This window comes from Balaenoptera borealis, assembly GCF_965194805.1.
Source record: "Balaenoptera borealis genome assembly, chromosome: 1".
In the NCBI taxonomy this organism is placed as follows: Eukaryota; Metazoa; Chordata; class Mammalia; order Artiodactyla; family Balaenopteridae; genus Balaenoptera; species Balaenoptera borealis.
Genome location: NC_138860.1, coordinates 85,392,205 through 85,411,020, shown reverse-complemented (window position 1 = coordinate 85,411,020; position 18,816 = coordinate 85,392,205). Strand labels below are relative to the sequence as shown.

The window sequence follows — 18,816 nt, the reverse complement described above, 5'->3', positions numbered from 1 at the left end:
CTTTCCTTCCCTTGACCTGGCCCCAGGTGTCTGTCACTCCTAGAAAAGCATAGAGACTGTTTTCCTCAGCTATGTGTTTTTCTCTTCTGTGAGGTTGAGCTTAGGCTATTTTACTGGAATGGGAAACTAGACAAAAAGGGATGTTCTAAGGCGATGGGGGAGATTTGGAGAGAAACAAACTAAATAATGTTCCTTTCCACACCACTATTCCATACCTTGTTAAGGTCATTCTACAAATATTTGTGCAGCAGCTAATGAGCAAGAGCCATGACTGCATGGGGCAGTGGAAGGTCAAAAGAAGTAATTGACCTTCAAGGGTTTATAGTGTCCAGGAGGAGCACACACATACGTGCACACAAAAACAACATGTTAGACGTGATACAGTTAAGGATTTCAGTTCTCTGAAAGAGTGATACAGAGTATAAAGGTCGAAGAAGATTAGAGGTTATTGTGGGCCTGAAGTGTTGGGGAAAGTTTCACTTGAGCACAAGGGCCTAGAGGTATGAGAATGATCTGTTTTAGAGAACAAGGAAGAGATCATGGTGAAAGCAATGGTGGAGGGAGAACTGAGTCAGAATATTGGAATAAGTATAGGTGGAGGCAACACTGGAAACCCTGACTGATACAAGCTGAGGGATTTTTATTTTAAACTGTAGGCAATGGGGAAGCATAGAACGTTATTGTCCCTAAGTGGGACACGATCAAAACAAAATTCCGAAACTAATCTGTTGACAAAGTTCTATCACAGTGGATAGAAAAAGCAGACAGTTTAGATTGTAATAATTTAGGTGTGAGGTGATCTGCGTCTAGGATGGTGGTGGTATCAACGGGAGAGGAAGGGAGAGAATTGTGATGGTAATAAAAAGGAAAACAACTTTATGATAGAACAAGTAATTGGAATAAAGGAGGAATTGGGTATTCTCAAAAGTTTTGAATTTGAGTTTAAGCCACAGGCTCAGCCCTCCTTTAGGCTGGGTAAGGAGAAGACTTTTTCCCAAAAAGGAATTGAATCTGAACATGTGGTAGGGAAAAAAAATGATCTTTCTGCTACCCTTACCTCGTCACTCTTTTTAAAAAAAAAAAAAAATCTTTATTGGAGTATAATTGCTTTACAATGGCGTGTTAGTTTCTGCTTTATAACAAAGTGAATCAGCTATACATATACATATATCCCCATATCTCTTCCCTCTTGCATCTCCCTCCCTCCCACCCTCCCTATCCCACCCCTCTAGGTGGTCACAAAGCGCCGAGCTGATCTCCCTGTGCTATGCTGCTGCTTCCCACTAGCTATCGATTTTACATTTGGTAGTGTGTATATGTCAATGCCACTCTCTCACTTTGTCCCAGCTTACCCTGCCCCCTCCCACTGTCCTCAGGTCCATTCTCTAGTAGGTCTGCGTCTTTATTCCTGTCCTGACCCTAGGTTCTTTATAACCATTTTTTTTTAGATTCCATATATATGGGTTAGCATACGGTATTTGTTTTTCTCTTTCTGACTTCACTCTGTGTGACAGACACTAGGTCCATCCACCTCACTACAAATAACTCAGTTTCATTTCTTTTTATGGCTGAGTAATATTCCATTGTATATATGTGCCACATCTTTATCCATTCATCTGTCGATGGACACTTAGGTTGCTTCCATGTCCTGGCTATTGTAAATAGAGCTGCAGTGAACATTGTGGTACATGACTCTTTTTGAATTATGGCTTTCTCAGTAGTGGGATTGCTGGGTCGTATGGTAGTCCTATTTTTAGTTTTTTAAGGAACCTCCATACTGTTCTGCATAGTGGCTGTATCAATTTACATTGCCACCCACTGTGCAAGAGGATTCCCTTTTCTCCACACCCTCTCCAGCATTTATTGTTTGTAGATTTTTTGATGATGGCCATTCTGACTGGTGTGAGTTGATACCTCATTGTAGTTTTGATTTGCATTTCTCTAATGATTAGTGATGTTGAGCATCCTTCCATGTGTTTGTTGGCAATATAGATATCTTCTTTGGAGAAATGTCTATTTAGGTCTTCTGCCCATTTTTGGATTGGGTTGTTTGTTTTTTTTTATATTGAGCTGCATGAGCTGTTTGTAAATTTTGGAGATTAATCCAAAATTTGCAAATATTTTGCAAATATTTTCTCCCATTCTGAGGGTTGTCTTTTCATCTTGTTTATGTTTTCCTTTGCTGTGCAAAAACTGACCCTGGATAGCCAAAGCAATCTTGAGAAAGAAAAATGGAGCTGGAGGAATCAGGCTCCCTGACTTCAGACTATACTACAAAGCTACAGTAATCAAGACAGTATGGTACTGGCACAAAAACAGAAATATAGATCAATGGAACAGGATAGAAAGCCCAGAGATAAACCCATGCACATAAGGTCACTTTATTTTTGATAAAGGAGGCAAGAATATACAATGGAGAAAAGACAGCCTCTTTAATAGGTGGTGCTGGGAAAACTGGACAGCTACATGTAAAAGAATGAAATTAGAACACTCCCTAACACCATACACAAAAATAAGCTCAAAATGGATTAAAGACCTAAATGTAAGGCCAGACACTATAAAACTCTTAGAGGAAAACATAGGCAGAACACTCTATGACATAAATCACAGCAAGACCCTTTTTGACCCACCTCCTAGAGAAATGGAAATAAAAATAAACAAATGGGACCTAATGAAACTTCAAAGCTTTTGCATACCTCGTCACTCTTCAACATATACTCAGGCAGCTGCTGAGTGGGTGCACTAGATGGTCAGAGGGTCCCTCTAGTGGTGGGTAGCAGCTACTACTTATTCTACAGCTGTACCCTGCCATCTGTATTCAGACGCAAGTAGGGCCTGTTCCAAAAATGAGGGAAATCAAAACCATAGGATTATAAAGCTGGAAATCCTGGTCTAATGTTTTACTCTTAAGCATGTCAATCTCAGCTATTCTGAAAGTTACTCACCGCAGTTGGAGTCTCATTCACTCTTTTTTTTTTTTAATATAAATTTATTTATTTATTTATGGCTGCGTTGGGTCTTTGTTGCTGCGCGTGGGCTTTCTCTGGTTGTGGCGAGCGGGGGCTACTCTTTGTTGTGGTGCACGGGCTTCTCATTGCGGTGGCTTCTCTTGTTGCAGAGCATGGGCTCTAGGCACGCGGGCTTCAGTAGATGTGGCTCGTGGGCTCTAGAGCGCAGGCTCAGTAGTTGTGGTGCACAGGCTTAGTTGCTCCGCGGCATGTGGGATCTTCCCGGACCAGGGCTCGAACCCGTGTCCCCTGCATTGGCAGGCGGATTCTTAACCACTGCGCCACCAGAGAAGCCCCTCATTCACTCTTTAAACAAAGATTAGCCAGTTAAAATAGATTTCAGATTATCCTGTTCATTCTTGGGAATTCCCTGGTGGTCCAGGTTTAGGACTCTGCGCTTCCACTGCGGGGGGCCCGGGTTTGATCCCTGGTTGGGGAACTAAGATATCACAAGCTGCATGGCACAGCCAAAAAAATAAATAAATAAAGGGACGTCTTGTTTTTAAAAAAAAAAAAAAAAACAAGCTCTTCATTCTTTAGTTTTTCAAAGACACAAAAACAGTTCAATATCATCTCCTGTAAAATTATTTCTTAAAAGTTCATTAAAAAGCATGAGCTATTTCTAATTTCTCCTCTTTTTTTTACTTTTAAAAAAAAATTTTATTATGGAAATTTCCAAACCAAAAGTACAGTATAGGAAACTGACATGTATGCATCACCCAGCTTCAATAATTGTCAACATAAATAAGGCCAATCTGTTTTATGTATACTTTCTACCCCACCCCTCCTTTCTCTCTGCACCTCCAAAGGATTAAATTAAAATAAATCCCAGACATCATATCCGTTCATGCATAAATACCTCAATATATAACTCAAGAGATAAGGGCTCTTTTTAAACATAACATTATCATGCCTTTAAAAATTGATAATTCCATAATAATACCCAGTCAGCGGTCAATGTTAGCCAATTGTCTTACAAATGAATTTTTTGTGGCTGCGCTGTGCGCGGCTTGTGGGATCTTAGTTCCCTGACCAGGGATCGAACCCGTGCCCTCGGCAGTGAAAGTGCAGAGTCCTAACCCCTGGACCACCAGGGAAGTCCCGAAGTGAATTTTTACAGATAGTTTTTTTTGACCCCAATCTCTCTTGTACTCACTCCAAGTTTTTACCCCGACCACCCAACCAAAACATCTTTTATTAAGGTCACTGATGACCTCAGTGTTGCTAAATATATCAGTCCTCATCTTACTTGACATGTCAGCAGCATCTGACAGTTTATTACTCTTTGAAATATTTTCTTCGTCTAGCTTCTGGGATACTACGTGTTTTCTCCCGGTTGTCCTTACCAAAGTGCTGCACTGCTCCATCTCCATCCGCTTTTCTGGTTCCTCCTTTCCTCTCTAACCTCTAAATGTTGAAATGTCCAGGGCTCAACCATAGGCCCCTTTCTTTTAGTCTACATTCACTCCCTAGGTAATGTTTTGAAGTTTTAAAGGCCCTGTATAATTTGTCAAACACCCCTGGTCACCTCATGATCAGCTAAAAACTCCCAAATTGCTATCTCCAGCCCAGATCTTTTTTCTGAACTGCAAACTCATATATCTACCCACTTACCTGACATCTCCATTTAGGTGTCTAATAGGCATCTTAAATCTAATATGTCCAAAGCTAAATTTCTGGTTCCTGCCCCTCCTAGCCCATCTTCAGAAATAGTGCCTCCATTCTTCTAGTTGCTTAGAATCAACTCTAGTGTTTTCCTTAACACTCCCGTTTCTTACATCCTCCAACAAATCCACTGGCAAATTTTCTAAGTTCTGTATCGTATGACATACTCAAAATCCATCCATATGTCACTATTTTCACGTCTTGTTACCGCCCTACAATAAGCCACCAGCATACCTGATCACTGAAGCAGTCTCCTAACTGGTCTATATCCTGTTCTTTTCCCCCACAGTCTGTTCTCAATGCAGCAGCCAGAGTGAGCCTCTTCTGAAAATTTCCAACAGCTCCTATCTCAGAGTCCTTAAAATAATCTTTGTGACTGTACATGATTCAACCTTTCCACTCCCTTTGCCTCTCTGGCCTCATTTCTTCTCTCTCTCTCCCTCTACTCCAGCCTTCATGGTCTTAAGTACACTCTTGCCTCAGGGCATTTGCACTTTCTCTTTCCCCCAGGTATCCTTCAGGTCTCTTTTCAACTGTAAGTCTTCCCTAATATTCTGTTTATATAAAAAAGAAAACACATCCATCCTAGTTTTATCATTTGACAATATATTTACTTATTGGTTTATTATCTGCCTTCCCCATAGAATACAAGCTCCACAAGAGCAGACTTTATTTTGTTCCCTTCCAAGTTCTCTACATCGTGTAGCTCCTTTTCAAAAAAATGTAATTCTTGTCTTGTTTTTAAAATATTTTGTTTATGTTTGAACTTGTCACTAATTATTTTTCTGTGCTTTCTTATTTTTCTTCCCTTTCCTGTCTACTATCCTGTCTATGGTTATAGTGACAGGTTTTTTTTGTTTTTTGTTTTTCTCTAGTGATACAGAGATTTAACTCATACCAGCTGTGATGGTTACCAATAACTTTTGAACATATCCGTTAAAACTTTACCAACATTTAGGTAATATCTACAACACACTTGCCATCTCCATCTACTATCTACCATCTCTGTAGTCATGCCTTGGTCCCCCGCTCCTTTCCCCGCTTCCTTCAAGATAGAGACCTGGAATTTCCGGTTTTACTTTTGATGTGTGTGTGTGTGTGTGTGTGTGTAAGGGAAGGTAAGCCAAGGCATTTATTTGTTTATCTTATTTTTGGCCGCGCGGTGGCATGTGGGATCTTACTTCCCTGACCAGGGATGGACCCCATGCCCTCTGCAGTGGAAGCGCAGAGTCCTAACCACTGGACCGACAGGAAATTCCCAGCCAAGGCATTTTTTAATGTAATTCTTAATTAAGAAACCAAAACCGTTGACTAGGTTGTCTCCCATTCTTTGGGAGATTAGTTAAAATTATTGATTCGTCAAACTTTTCCTGCATTCCTACCATGTGTCAGGCTATGTAGTGGACTCAGGGATAGCAGAGATTGCCACCTTTCCTGCCTTAATGCAGTGGGAAAGATAGATACACAAGCAAATGCAATTCAGGGGCATAAGGGCTTAGTAGTTTGATGAACAAAGTGCCATGGGGAACAGAGTGAGCTGGAAAGTCACTAGTCATCCCACCACTTTTTTAAAATGCTGTTGCTGGAACAGACATAGCCACAGAACTTTCAAAGGTTCCTCCACAGCTTCTCTTAGATCCTGTCGGCAGGGAACCCCACCAGAAAACCTGAACGTCAGGGCAGGTGGAGGTGGGACCCTCTTTTTCAGGTTATCTCGCCTCTTCCCCAATATCCCCCCCCGCCCCAAACGTCCCTTTTATTTTGGCGGCGCCTACAACTCCCAGAACGCAACGCGGAGGATGGAGGCGGAACCAGCTGGTGGAGCTGAGACCAGTGATTGGTGATGAGCGCTTGGCCAATTGGAGGAGTTGTTGTTAGGTGGTCCAGGAGAACCGGTCTGGGAGGGAGGAAGGCGGCAAGATGGTGTTGGAAAGCACTATGGTTTGGTGAGTAGCTACCTCGGGCCCCCGTGGGGAGCGGGACTGGGTCGGGGGCGCGTGTAGCTCGGAGGCCGGGCGGGCCTCGGGTGGGTGAGCGCGCCTGATGGGCGAGATGAGGCCTTGGGCTGGGAGGGAAGGAGCCCCATCGACTCCCTGAGTCATCCTGGGGCCCCGGAGGTAGTTCCCGGAGGACAGGCCCGGGGTACTCCCCTTAACCCTCAATCCGCGGACAGTCATTGATCGGCCTTGCTGCCTTTCTCTATTCCAGCTTTGTCTTCTCTAGCCCAGCCCAGGCCTGTCTTAGCCAGAGTCCCACTTCTCGGACTCATCGTGATAGTCTTCTGTCCTCCTCTCTTCTTTTCAGAATGATGGATGTTAAAAAGAGAGATGATAAATCCCTTCCCCGCCCCATTCACTCGTCTCTAACTCCATTGCCTTCCCCTGTATCATCTTCAGAGGTACTCTTTATAGATTGTTTTCGAAGTGTCAGACATTTAATTTACTTTATCTGCCTTAAACCTCGCAGTACTTCAAGGTAAACATCGCTTCCTTTTGCAGATGAGGATACCAAGTCTTGGCAATTTTAAATGACTTATACAAAGTCATACATCTAATTAAGTGGTGAAGCCAAGGTTTAAACCCAGGATTATCTGACACAGAGGCTTTTATCCAGTGAGCTAGCTCTCTTCATCAGTCTCAGACTTGGCTGAGTAGCTATTGGGAGTCAGATTAGAAGCTGAGGACCAAACTTTTGCAAGGTTTCAAGAGTTTCTTCTAAGTGTGAGCATAGAATGAAAACAGAATAGTACACAAACACACACAAATCTCCAATTGCATGGAACAGACACCTAGGAGTTTTCTTTTTGCCAGGAGGATAGCGTTGCCAGATAACATGTTGGATGCCCAGTTAAATTTGAATTTCACATAAACAGTAGTTTTTAATATCAAAAAGTGGCTATAAGTATGTCACAAATATTGCGTGGGATATACTTATACTAAAAAGTTATTGTTTATCTGAAATTCAAATTTAACTGGGAGTCCTATATTTTCATTTGCTAAATATGGCAGCCTGTGGGAGAGAGCATGTTAAAGAGTAGAAAGAGGACAGGTTTGGAATCCAAAAACCTGTGTTTTTAGTACTTACCAGCTGCATGTTCTTGAGAACGTAGTAAATCTCTCACTTTATCTATAAAATGAGATATAATAGTAACATCTACTTGTAGCACAGGTAGGCAAAATGTAGGTCATGGTGGACTATAAACTGTACAGCACTGTACATCTGTTAGTTGCCATGGACTTGAGGAGTCCTCAAGAAAGAATTAAGAGGGACCTTGAAGGGACTTAGACAAATGTTAAGGAGAGGCCATTACGGGTAGGGAGAAGGGCATAAAGAAAGCTGCTGAAGTGTAAATTATCAGGGCATGTTTAGGAAGTAGGAAATAGACTAATGACTTTATTATTAGGTTGTTGGTTTAAGGTAGTTCCATTTTTTTAGAGAAAGGTAGATACAACCAGGTAGAAGACCAGAAGTGTCAGGCTGAGGAGGTTGAGTTCCGTCCTGTACCCTTCAGTACAGGACTACTGAAAAAGTTCTGAGGTTGGTCGAGGCAGAGCTGTATACAAAATGGAATTTAAGAATATTGATCTGGCTTGATGTATAGGAGGAAAGATTAGGTCCAGAGAGACGTATTGGTGGCCTATTGTACTAGCCCAGCCTTAGAATAACGATGAGAGCCACTCCTTTTCTCATGCTTTGCTGTGCATCAGAATTCTCTGGAGGAGCTTATTAAAAAATTGTGTATATTTGACTCTACTCTCGATCTGCTGAATCAGACACCCAGCCAGGGAAGTTTAGGCATCTGTATTCTTTTTTTAAATGAAGGCTTTATGGAATAGCTGGATAATATCGTAAGCCCTTTTTGATATGAATTTTTGTTGGGAAAAATAACATACCGTTGCACAAAAGTAGTCACAGGAAATACATATGTTATTCCATTCATATAAAGTTCAACATTGGGAAAACTAAACAGCGCACTTTTTAGGGATGCATACATAGTTGTGAAGGCATCTGTGTTTTTAACACTACCAGCACCACCTTCATCCTCCAAGTGGTTCTGATGCACACATGACAGTGTGAGAACTACCGCCATGTTCTGCACTGTGGGTTCTCCCTCCCTCTCAGGCCCCCCCTTCTTCCTCTGACACCTTCCTTCCAGCCCTCATCCATCCGCTGGTCTTGCCCACAGTCTTTATACTTAGTAGCTATTCCATCTGGATGATCCTCAAAGCTTCCATTGTTTTTATATTTGGACTCACCTGCTGTATTTGAAGCTGGAAAGGCAGTTACTTCCCTGCTGGGAAAGTAATTGGAAACGGTGTTTCAGGGAAAAAAGAATGTAATGCATGGTCAGTAGAGTCTGCCCTTGACCTCCTTTATATAGATTGAATTTCCACTATAAGAACTAGTCTGTGTTTCATGCTTACTGTTAGGCACTGTGCTAAGTGCTTTCCATGCATTTAATCCTCCTAGCAACCGTATGAGTGTAGGTATAATAAAACCCATTTTACAGATGAGGTAACTGGACCTTAGAGAAATTAAGTAGCTTCCTCAGGATCTCAGAACAAGTAAGTAGCAGAGTGGAGATTTGAGCCTGTGCCTGAACAGTGCCCTTCCCTCCCTTTCTACTTGTCTTCCAGTAGCTTCTTAATTACCTCTCTTCGTCATTTTTGATTTGTATTTATTCCCAGGCAAAGGATACTAAAGAAAAAAATTGCCCCCAAGCCCATATATTGCTTGCCAATAGAAATGAGGTGTCACATCGAGGACACTGCTTCCTTTTAGAGTTCTAAGGGACCTCAGTTCATCAAGAATTGATTCTCTGCTGGGGTGTATATAACTGCTTCACTTACCTGCCTTCTTTTGGTCTCCAGGAAGCTGGCCCTTGTATTTCATGTTATTTGGATTCTTCGCGATTGTGAAAAATTGCAGGGAGAGTATAGGCGAGACCCCCAAATCTATGAAACCTCATTTTTGCAGTTCAGTCCAGCTGCCAAAGCTGTTAAACATTTAACCAGATAATTACATTGTGCCTTCCTGCACTCAGTGCTGCCAAGTGTGTGTTATTTTACAAATATTTTACAAATATTTTTAAGTTGCCCTCTTCATTGCCTACCTTTGGAATACTCCTATTTTAATAGCAGACAGCATGTTCCTCCATGACCATGATTAATAACACTTAATGCACCCTCTAAGAAGGTGGTTGTGGTACATTAGTAGCTCGCAGCCTTGGGTACTTACATTATCACTTGTGGAGACTTAAAAAGTTTTTCCTCCTTTGGTTATTTTGAGGCAGTAAGTCTAGAAGAAGGCTTGGTCATCTGCATAAAAAGAAAAGAAAAAGAAAAAAGATTGCAGGTGATTCTCTGTTCCGCAAAGACTGAGAGCCGCTGCCATACACCACGGTGCCCCTCACGGGAGAGTTGTTGAAGGAGGTGGGGGTCCCTGGAACTGGAGAGCATGTCTCAGAGAGATCCTGCAGTGTGTCTTCTCTCTCCTCCTTCACCCTAATCTGACAGCGTGGACAACAGCGAGTATATGCGGAACGGGGACTTCCTACCCACCCGGCTACAGGCCCAGCAGGATGCCGTCAACATAGTCTGTCACTCCAAGACCCGTAGCAACCCTGAGAACAACGTGGGCCTCATCACACTGGCCAAGTACGTGGGGCAGAGCAGGAGGGGTTTGGGGGAGGTGGGGGTGTTTCCTGTATGTGACCCACTGTGGTGCCCAGGTTGCTACCCTTTTGTAGATTCCATGAGGCTTCCGTGAGAACTTCCTAGACTACCTTCTTCACTGTTCAGTATAAATATAAACAGCAACTAGTTTTTAATATTAACCTGAATTTAATATAGTTATGAAGCTAAATCTCCTGGGGTAAAATTTCACGGTGTATTTTTTCTTTTTTCTGGATGTACTGCGCAGCATGTGGGATCTTAGTTCCCTGACCGGGGATCAAGCCCGTGCCCCTTCTAGTGGAAGCGTGGAGTCTTAACCACTGGACCGCCAGGGAAGTTCCCACAGTGTATTTTAAAGGCAGTAAAAAGCGGTTTTGGGTCAGAGCCCCAGGGCGTATATCACACAGCCTATTACCCCAAAAGTGATTTGTTTTAGGAACTGATAATCCTCAAATGAGTGACCACCCATCCCGGTATACGTGTTATTAGCTAGAAAATGGGTCTAGAAATGGAGAGGGTAGGAGAGATAAGAAGGAGCATCCAGCTATTGTAGAGGATTCCCAGGGCTCTGAGAGCAAAGTAGCATGAGAGAGGTTGGGGGTAATATTGGGAGGAAGAGGGCAAGTTTCTCACAAAATCAACCACTTCTTATTTTCTGTGTTTCATGTCTAAACACTAGATGTTTTTCTCTAGTTTTATTGAGATATAATTGACATGAAGTTCAAGGTGTACAAGATAATGATTTGAGAAATGTGTATATTGCAAAATGATCACCACAGTAAGTTTAATTAATACCCATGTCTCACATAGTTACAAATTTTTTTCCTTGTGATGAGAACTTATAAGATCCACTCTCTAAACACTAGATATTTGATTAAGAAAAATAAAGATTACAGTTATTATCAAGGTCCCTAAAGAAAAGATTAGTCAAGCACAGTTTGGAGGCACTTGTCCTGACCTGAAATCACAGAAGGTGCTTTCCCCACATCCCAGTGACTGTGAAGTGCTGACCACACTCACCCCTGACACCGGCCGCATCCTGTCTAAGCTCCACACTGTCCAACCCAAGGGCAAGATCACCTTCTGCACTGGCATCCGCGTGGCCCATGTGAGTCCTGCTGGATCCCTTTGGTGGTTCCTCCTTGCTCTGGGCTTCTGCCTCCACCCTTGTTCATTTTTCCCCTGGACTCTTGAGCTAGAACCAGCGCAAGGGAGGAGAGGTGACCTAGAGAAAGGAGTAGAAAGGATATGATGGGATGAATCCCAGGATCGGTGAAGATCATGAAGGGAAACATCCCTAGAATTGAGAATTAACCCCTCTTCCTTAGCCACAGAGAGGCACAGCAAGAAGGGAAGGGTGTAGGAGGGGGTTTAGACCTGGTGTGAGCATGATGGTAGGCTCGAGGTACACAGAAGCCATAAGAAAAAGAACAGAGTAACAGGAAAGAGCTGGGTGATTCCTCTGGCTGACTCCAGCAACTTCCTCTTCCTTTTCAAGCTGGCCCTGAAGCACCGACAGGGCAAGAATCACAAGATGCGAATCATTGCCTTTGTGGGAAGCCCCGTGGAGGACAATGAGAAGGATGTGAGTCCAGGTGGTAGCTGGGGAATTTGGGCACCACATGTTTGGGAATGGGGTCTGTTGGCCCTTAGGAGAGCCAGAGAGGCGTTGGGTTCATCACTTTGGGGAAAGGAGGATGTGCAGAACTCAGTGTTTCTGTCGGGGGATCTAGGAGAGGTCTACCAGTTCCTGTATGCTTTTGTGAGGTGTGTCATCGCCCATCATGGTACGGAATAGATTTCCTTATTTCTCTCCCCTTCCTCCCAGCTGGTGAAACTGGCTAAACGCCTCAAGAAGGAGAAAGTAAATGTTGACATTATCAATTTTGGGGAAGAGGTGAGTAAGGACCGATCGGGGGGCACTGACTGCTGTGGTTGTAAACAGAGAACAGTCCTTACCCAGAGGAGTGTCTGCATGTGGGAGAGTAGCTACAGACAGGAGCTGACATGGCAGAGAATGGGGAGCAGGGCGAGAAGGAGAGCCTCCTATATTCTTCCCTCCCCAGGAGGTGAACACAGAAAAGCTGACCGCCTTTGTAAACACATTGAATGGCAAAGATGGAACAGGTTCTCATCTGGTGACAGTGCCTCCTGGGCCCAGCTTGGCTGATGCCCTCATCAGTTCTCCGATTCTGGCTGGGGAAGGCGGTGCCATGCTGGGTCTGGGTGCCAGTGACTTTGAATTTGGAGTGGATCCCAGTGCTGATCCTGAGCTGGCCTTGGTGAGCAGACGTTGACCTCAGGGGACCTTCTTTGTCCTCCTCTACTGGCCCACACGGCACATAGCTTCTCTAGGGCTAGACAGTCCTAATACCCTTGCTCGTTTTCCCAGACCCCCTCTTGGTCCCTCTTCCCCACAGTTCTATCTGATCTCTAGGGGCACCAATGTCAGACTCTCTCTTGTTCGCTTCTCCCCGTTCAACCCCAGGCTTCTCCCAAGTCCGTCCTTTTTTGCTGTATCACCTGTTATCTCTCCAGCCCCTTCCCCATGTGTATAAACCAGAAGCTCCCCCTTTACGGTCTGTTCCCACCCCTCAGCTGCCTTCCCCAGCTGCCTTCCCCAGCGCCCAGGGCCGGAGAATGTCTGACTTTCCCTGCCCTTGGCCAGGCCCTTCGTGTTTCTATGGAAGAGCAGCGGCAGCGGCAGGAGGAGGAGGCGCGGCGGGCAGCTGCCGCCTCTGCCGCTGAGGCCGGAATCGCTACGACGGGGACTGAAGGTGAAAGAGGTGGAATCTGAAGTCCCGGGACTGTGGGGTGCTCAGTGGAGGCCTGGTGTAGATGGGGGTGGGGGGTCTGGCAGTGTGGGAACACGTGGGCTTGGGGGTGGGTCTTTGTGGAGTATGGCGTGGTTCCACCCCGCCGCTCTCTCCCTTTTCCCAGACTCGGACGATGCCCTGCTGAAGATGACCATCAGCCAGCAGGAGTTTGGCCGCACCGGGCTCCCTGACCTAAGCAGTATGACCGAGGAAGAACAGATTGCATATGCGATGCAGATGTCCCTACAGGGTGCAGGTGAGCCAGAACCTGGGTGGTCGTGCTGAGGCAGAGAGATTTGATGAGGACATGAAACTGAATGGACTGACCTCTTTTCCTCAGAATTTGGCCAGGCAGAATCAGCTGACATTGACGCCAGTTCAGCCATGGACACATCTGAGCCCACCAAGGTGAGGGCCAGCAATAACTCCCTGCCCCATCAGGCTTAAAATCCCCTTGTGTTCAGATCCTCAGCCCACTAGGCCTGGGACCATTCCTCTCTTGGGGTTTCATAGATGAGCTCTTGCAGGAGCAGAAGGAAAGAAACACATGGATGTACATTTCTTGTGTGTCAACCTTGCTAAGGCAAGAATGCTAGTGGCCAGAGTTGGAGAGGTGTCCTAGTATTTTGTAATTTTCCTTCCTTGCTGGTGGGAGCAGTCTGGACAATACTCAGTGTTATCATCTTCCCAGGAGGGTGAAAAAAGGGTCCAGGAAAAAAAAAGGGGGGGGAGTGGGTGTCTGACAGCAGGAAACCTAAAGGTGATGGCATCTATTTTTATCCTTTGAGCTCAGAAAGCAAAGTTCTCAGGCTTCTCCTCTAATTGATCAGTAATAAATGTTTGGGGGACTTCTCTGGTGGTCCAGTGGTTAGGACTTGACACTTTCACTGCCGGGGACCTGGGTTTGATCCCTGGTCGGGGAACTAAGATCTCGCAAGCCGCGCCAGTGGGGCCGAAAAATTAAACTAAAATAAATGTTTGAGTTCATACTGTGTATAGGCGCTGGGTATCTTCCCAAATCCTCCTTCCTATCCTTGGCCAGAGGTGCCCTCCACCCCCGGTCAGGTGCGCTCCCGTCTCTTACACTTGCTTGCTCCCCGGCCAGCCTACCCCCGCTGCCCCGAGCTGACACCGCCCTTTTTCAGGAGGAGGATGATTATGATGTGATGCAGGACCCCGAGTTCCTTCAGAGTGTCCTGGAGAACCTTCCAGGCGTGGATCCCAACAATGAGGCCATTCGAAATGCCATGGGCTCCCTGGCCTCCCAGGCCACCAAGGATGGCAAGAAGGACAAGAAGGAGGAGGACAAGAAGTGAGACTGGAGGGAAAAGGGAGCCGAGCCTGTGCGGGGCCGAGTGGGGCGGGGTGGGGTAGAGAGTTAGATGTGCTGTCTGTGACCACTGCAACCTAAATAAAGCTTGGCAACTTTTTTTCTTTTTTGCTTCAAACAACGGTAGCTTTGAGTGTGACCATTCCCCTTCCGCCCATCTCCACCCCTGACAATCCTTCCTTAGGAGAAACTTTGCTGAGAGCCACTTGTGCTAGGCACTGGGGCCACAGAGGTGAATAGAAAACAGTACTGGCCTCTGGCCTTGTTTGCTGTATCACTTGTTATCTCTCCAGCTCCTTCCCCATATGTATAAACCGGAAGGGCCAGCCTGTAAATGAGCAGTTACCTGCGTCTAATAAGTGCCCAAAGAGAGGCCTGAACAGGCACTGTGGAAATGATGAGGAGAGAGCGCCAAACCCTTGCAGGCTCCGGGAAGGCTCCTGGAGGCAACGTTTGAGCCCTCATCAGCCAGCGAGCAGGAGATGGGGCTGCCCCCAGCCCGCAGGACCAGTGTGTGCTGCTGGCGCGGAGCCACTGTGTCACTCAGGGACCGGTTGGGCGAGTGGCAGGAGATGGAGGTGGAAAAGTCGGCAACAGTCAACACCAGAGGTCAGGGATCTTTGAGGCCTGACTTTTACAAGGTGGGGTCTGTGAAGGAGAAACATGTGTCTCCTTGGAGCACCAAATTTAGAGGAAGGTTTTTTTGTGGGGCATGGACTAGAATGCACAATTCACATAATCTCCCCCTTTGTTTATTATATTTGAAGAGGTAAATAATATTTTACACATAAAATACTTAACCTATATATAAATTGTGAAGTGTAAGAAAACTGACATATCTGAAACCACTCAATGTAAGAGCTGGAATACTCCTAACACCTTGTCGCATACCTATGCCTTTTTTTTTTTTTAACATCTTTATTGGAGTATGATTGCTTTACAATGGTGTGTTAGTTTCTGCTTTATAACAGAGTGAATCAGTTATACATATACATATGTTCCCATATCTCCTCCCTCACCTATGCCTTCTTGAACCCACCTCTTTACAGCCTCCTCAGACATAACTATTATCTTGAATTTCACATTTATTATTTTTTCCCCTTCACAGTTTTCTCGTGTACATAAAGATTTCTGACGAGAATGTTTAGTTTTGTATGTGTTTGAGCTTTATAAAAAATAGTTTTAGGGAATTCTCTGGTGGTCCAGTGGTTAGGACTCGGCGCTTTCACAGCTGGGGCCCGGGTTCAATCCCTCATCGGGGAACTGAGCTCCCACAGGCTGAGTGGCATGGCCAAAAAAAATTTAAAAATAGTTTTATACTGTGAGACTTCCAGGACTTGCTTTTTTAACAAATGTTTTGTTTCTGAGGTTCATCAGAGTTGCTGCACAAAGCTGCTGCGTGTTCATATTTCATGGTTGTATATATATTATGTGAATATTCTACAATCTCTCCATTTTCCTGTGCATGGATCTGGCATTGCTTCCAGTTATTTTTCAATTGCCAACAGGATCACAGTGGAATTTTTCGTACACCTCTCTGGATGCACCTGTACAAGAGTTTCTTTAGGATACTTTACAGGATAATGCTGAATTGTTTTTCAAAGTGGTTGTATGAATTTGCACTCCTTCCTGCAGTATAAGAATTCCTATCGACCACATCCTTTCCAGCCCTTAGGATCATTAAAAGTTCTTAATTTCTTCCAAACTGGTGAGGATAAAATGATAACTCATGGTCTCTTTTTTTTTTTTCTTTTAATTAATTAATTAATTAATTTATGGCTGTGTTGGGTCTTCGTTTCTATGCAAGGGCTTTCTCTAGTTGCGGCAAGTGGGGGCTACTCTTCATTGCGGTGCGCAGGCTTCTCATTGCAGTGGCTTCTCTTGTTGCAGAGCACGGGCTGTAGGTGCACGGGCTCAGTAGTTGTGGCTCGCGGGCTCTAGGTGCGCGGGTTCAGTAGTGGCGCATGGGCTTAGTTGCTCCACGGCACGTGGGATCTTCCTGGACCAGGGCTCGAACCCGTGTCCCCTGCATTGGCAGGCGGATTCTTAACCACTGTGCCACCAGGGAAGCCCTCTTTTCACCTTTTTTAAAGGTATCCTTTAGTGACCAAAATTCTTAAATTTAATGTCAAATTTCTCAATCTTTTCTTTCAAGGTTAGTGTTTCTGCATCCAGCACACTCTTCCCTAGGTCAGAAAAATAATTGTTTTCTTTTGAAAGTTCTATGGTTTTGCCTTTCACATAGAAATTCCTTATTCCATCTAGAATTGATTTCTGTGTACACTGAGAAAGGGATCCAATTTCAATTTTTTAATATGGAAAACCATTTCTTATGGCATTGTTTATTGGAAAAAAAACCCTCCTTTCACTGTACTACTTTTTTTTTTTGGGTCTTCGTTGCTGCACACGGGCTTTCTCTAGTTGCAGTGAGTGGGGACTACTCTTCATTGTGGTGCACAGGCTTCTCATTGCGGTGGCTTCTCTTGTTGCGGAGCCCGGGCTCTAGGCACGCGGGCTCAGTAGTTGTGGCTCGCGGGCTCTAGAGCGCAGGCTCAGTAGTTGTGGTGCATGGGTTTAGTTGCTCCGCAGCATGTGGAATCTTCCCAGACCAGGTTTCGAACCTGTGTCCCCTGCATTGGCAGGTGGATTCTCAACCACTGCACCACCAGGGAAGCCCTCACTGTACTACTACTTCTGCCTGGGCCAAGATTCCATGAATTTCTTTTCCAGTATCCTGAAGTCAGACCTTAAAGCCTGAATGTAAACAAGCTTCCACCAAATGAAGCTAGAAAACCTACTTTGTGCTTACATTATATTCATATTGGATGAGTTCCATTTCTGAATAATGAATTTGTAAATGCTTGTGTCTAAATTTTAGGGGGAGACTAGTTTTGTTTTGAATCAAATATTACTTGAAAGAAATGTCTCATCATCTAGGGCTTGGGAATCTTTTATAGGTGTTGGTTATAAAGATATTGGTCACTTTGGCTTTCCTGGGCTTGTGAGTAGTTCCCCAGCAAAATCATGTTCTGGCGAAGTCTGCCCATCGAGTCATGGTGGGACCTGTGTCCCAGTCTCTGGTCCTCTGCATACCAACTGGGTGACTTCAGTGTTCAAGGATGACTCAGCCAACACCTTGGCCTCTTCCAATTCAGAGATCATCATCACAGTTCATAATCTTTTGTACTCAACGGCAATACCCTGGATCATGTCCACCTTAAGAAATGCTCCCTGCCGGAGTCAAATACTCACTTGGCCCATGGACCTCTCTCTTTTCAGATCTCCCACATTAATACTCCATGTATGCTTTTCAACAGTACTGTGAAAAATGTGTGTACTCTGGGCAATTCCACTTCAGGAACTTACTCTAAATAATCAGTGATGTGCCAAAGACATGTACAAGGGTGATGAAAAAATGAAAACAACGTAATATCCAACAATTACGTTACATTATTATGGAATAATACACTATCAATAAATTTATTTTGGAAGAACATTTAATGGCATTGCATATATGATTATAATATTAGCAAATGCTTGTGTAACACAATGTGCCAGGGACTATTCTAAATGCTTTTCATGTTTTAAATCATTTAGCTTTCACAACAACCCTAAGAGCTAGCTGTAGCATTATTAGTTCTGTTTTATAAATAAGGAAACTGAAAGCCAGAGAAGGTAGGTAACTTACTCTACAGTGATGGTTCTGACAGTGTGGTCTGTGAACCCCTAAGGGTCCCCAAGACCCTTTCAGGGGGTTTGTGAGGTCAAAACTATTTTCATAATAATACTATGCCATGATGTTATTCGCCTCTTCCACTGCGTTGACACTGGCACTGATGCCAAAGCAGTGGGGGTAAAAGTGTTGGTGCCTTAGCACGAATCCAAGGCGATGGCACCACGCTGTGCTGGCGGTCATTGTGTCCGTCACCCCCATACACTCCTGGCTTGAAAAAACACAAAAACTGTCCGTGATGAAGCGTTAAAACAAATTAATTGTATTAAATCTCAGCCCTTGTGTTTACATACTTAATATGTCTGAGGTAAAGTGGGAAATACCCATAGAGCACTTGGCCGCATCCTGGAGTACAGTGATTGACCTGGGGAAGGGCGCTTGTGCGGCTTTTTGAGTCGTGAGATGAACTAGCCACTTTTTCACAGAATAACATCTTTACTTGAACAACTGCCAGACAAGCTATGGTTACTCAGACTTGGATGTTTGGCAAACACTGTCTCAAAAATAAATGAAGTGAGCCTCATTTCAGGAAAAACAACTACAGTTTTTGTTGTCTGTGATGAAATTTGAGTTCTCGAGTGAAATTTTG

General features: G+C 44.4%; 1 protein-coding gene and 1 long non-coding RNA gene across 9 annotated transcripts; one reads left to right on the top strand and one right to left on the bottom strand.

Annotated features, from left to right (window-relative positions):
* Nucleotides 1–1,076: 1,076 nt before the first annotated feature.
* LOC309608064 lies at nucleotides 1,077–6,412 on the bottom strand. The gene is made up of 2 exons (XR_014232625.1): nucleotides 4,908–6,412; nucleotides 1,077–3,314 (listed from the first exon to the last, which is right to left on the bottom strand). It is a non-coding gene; the product is annotated as an uncharacterized lncRNA (long non-coding RNA).
* Nucleotides 6,413–6,500: 88 nt separating this feature from the next.
* On the top strand, nucleotides 6,501–17,990 carry PSMD4 (proteasome 26S subunit ubiquitin receptor, non-ATPase 4). 8 transcript variants are annotated; one of them, XR_014232574.1, is made up of 11 exons: nucleotides 6,502–6,619; nucleotides 10,190–10,330; nucleotides 11,342–11,456; nucleotides 11,847–11,933; nucleotides 12,177–12,245; nucleotides 12,415–12,630; nucleotides 13,017–13,134; nucleotides 13,289–13,420; nucleotides 13,505–13,572; nucleotides 14,310–16,202; nucleotides 17,452–17,990. XR_014232574.1 is itself a non-coding variant. In XM_082346992.1 (11 exons), the coding sequence occupies exons 3-11, from the start codon at nucleotides 10,209–10,211 to the stop codon at nucleotides 14,478–14,480; spliced, it is 1,098 nt and encodes a 365-aa protein (XP_082203118.1). In that variant the 5' UTR covers nucleotides 6,550–6,619; nucleotides 6,978–7,071; nucleotides 10,190–10,208; the 3' UTR covers nucleotides 14,481–17,990. The 8 variants fall into 8 exon arrangements, 7 of the variants coding, with proteins under 7 accessions (XP_082203120.1, XP_082203121.1, XP_082203116.1 ...); XM_082346992.1 differs by adding an exon at nucleotides 6,978–7,071 and having other exon boundaries at nucleotides 6,550–6,619; nucleotides 14,310–17,990; XM_082346993.1 differs by adding an exon at nucleotides 6,978–7,071 and having other exon boundaries at nucleotides 6,553–6,619; nucleotides 13,017–13,125; nucleotides 14,310–17,990.
* Nucleotides 17,991–18,816: the final 826 nt, after the last annotated feature.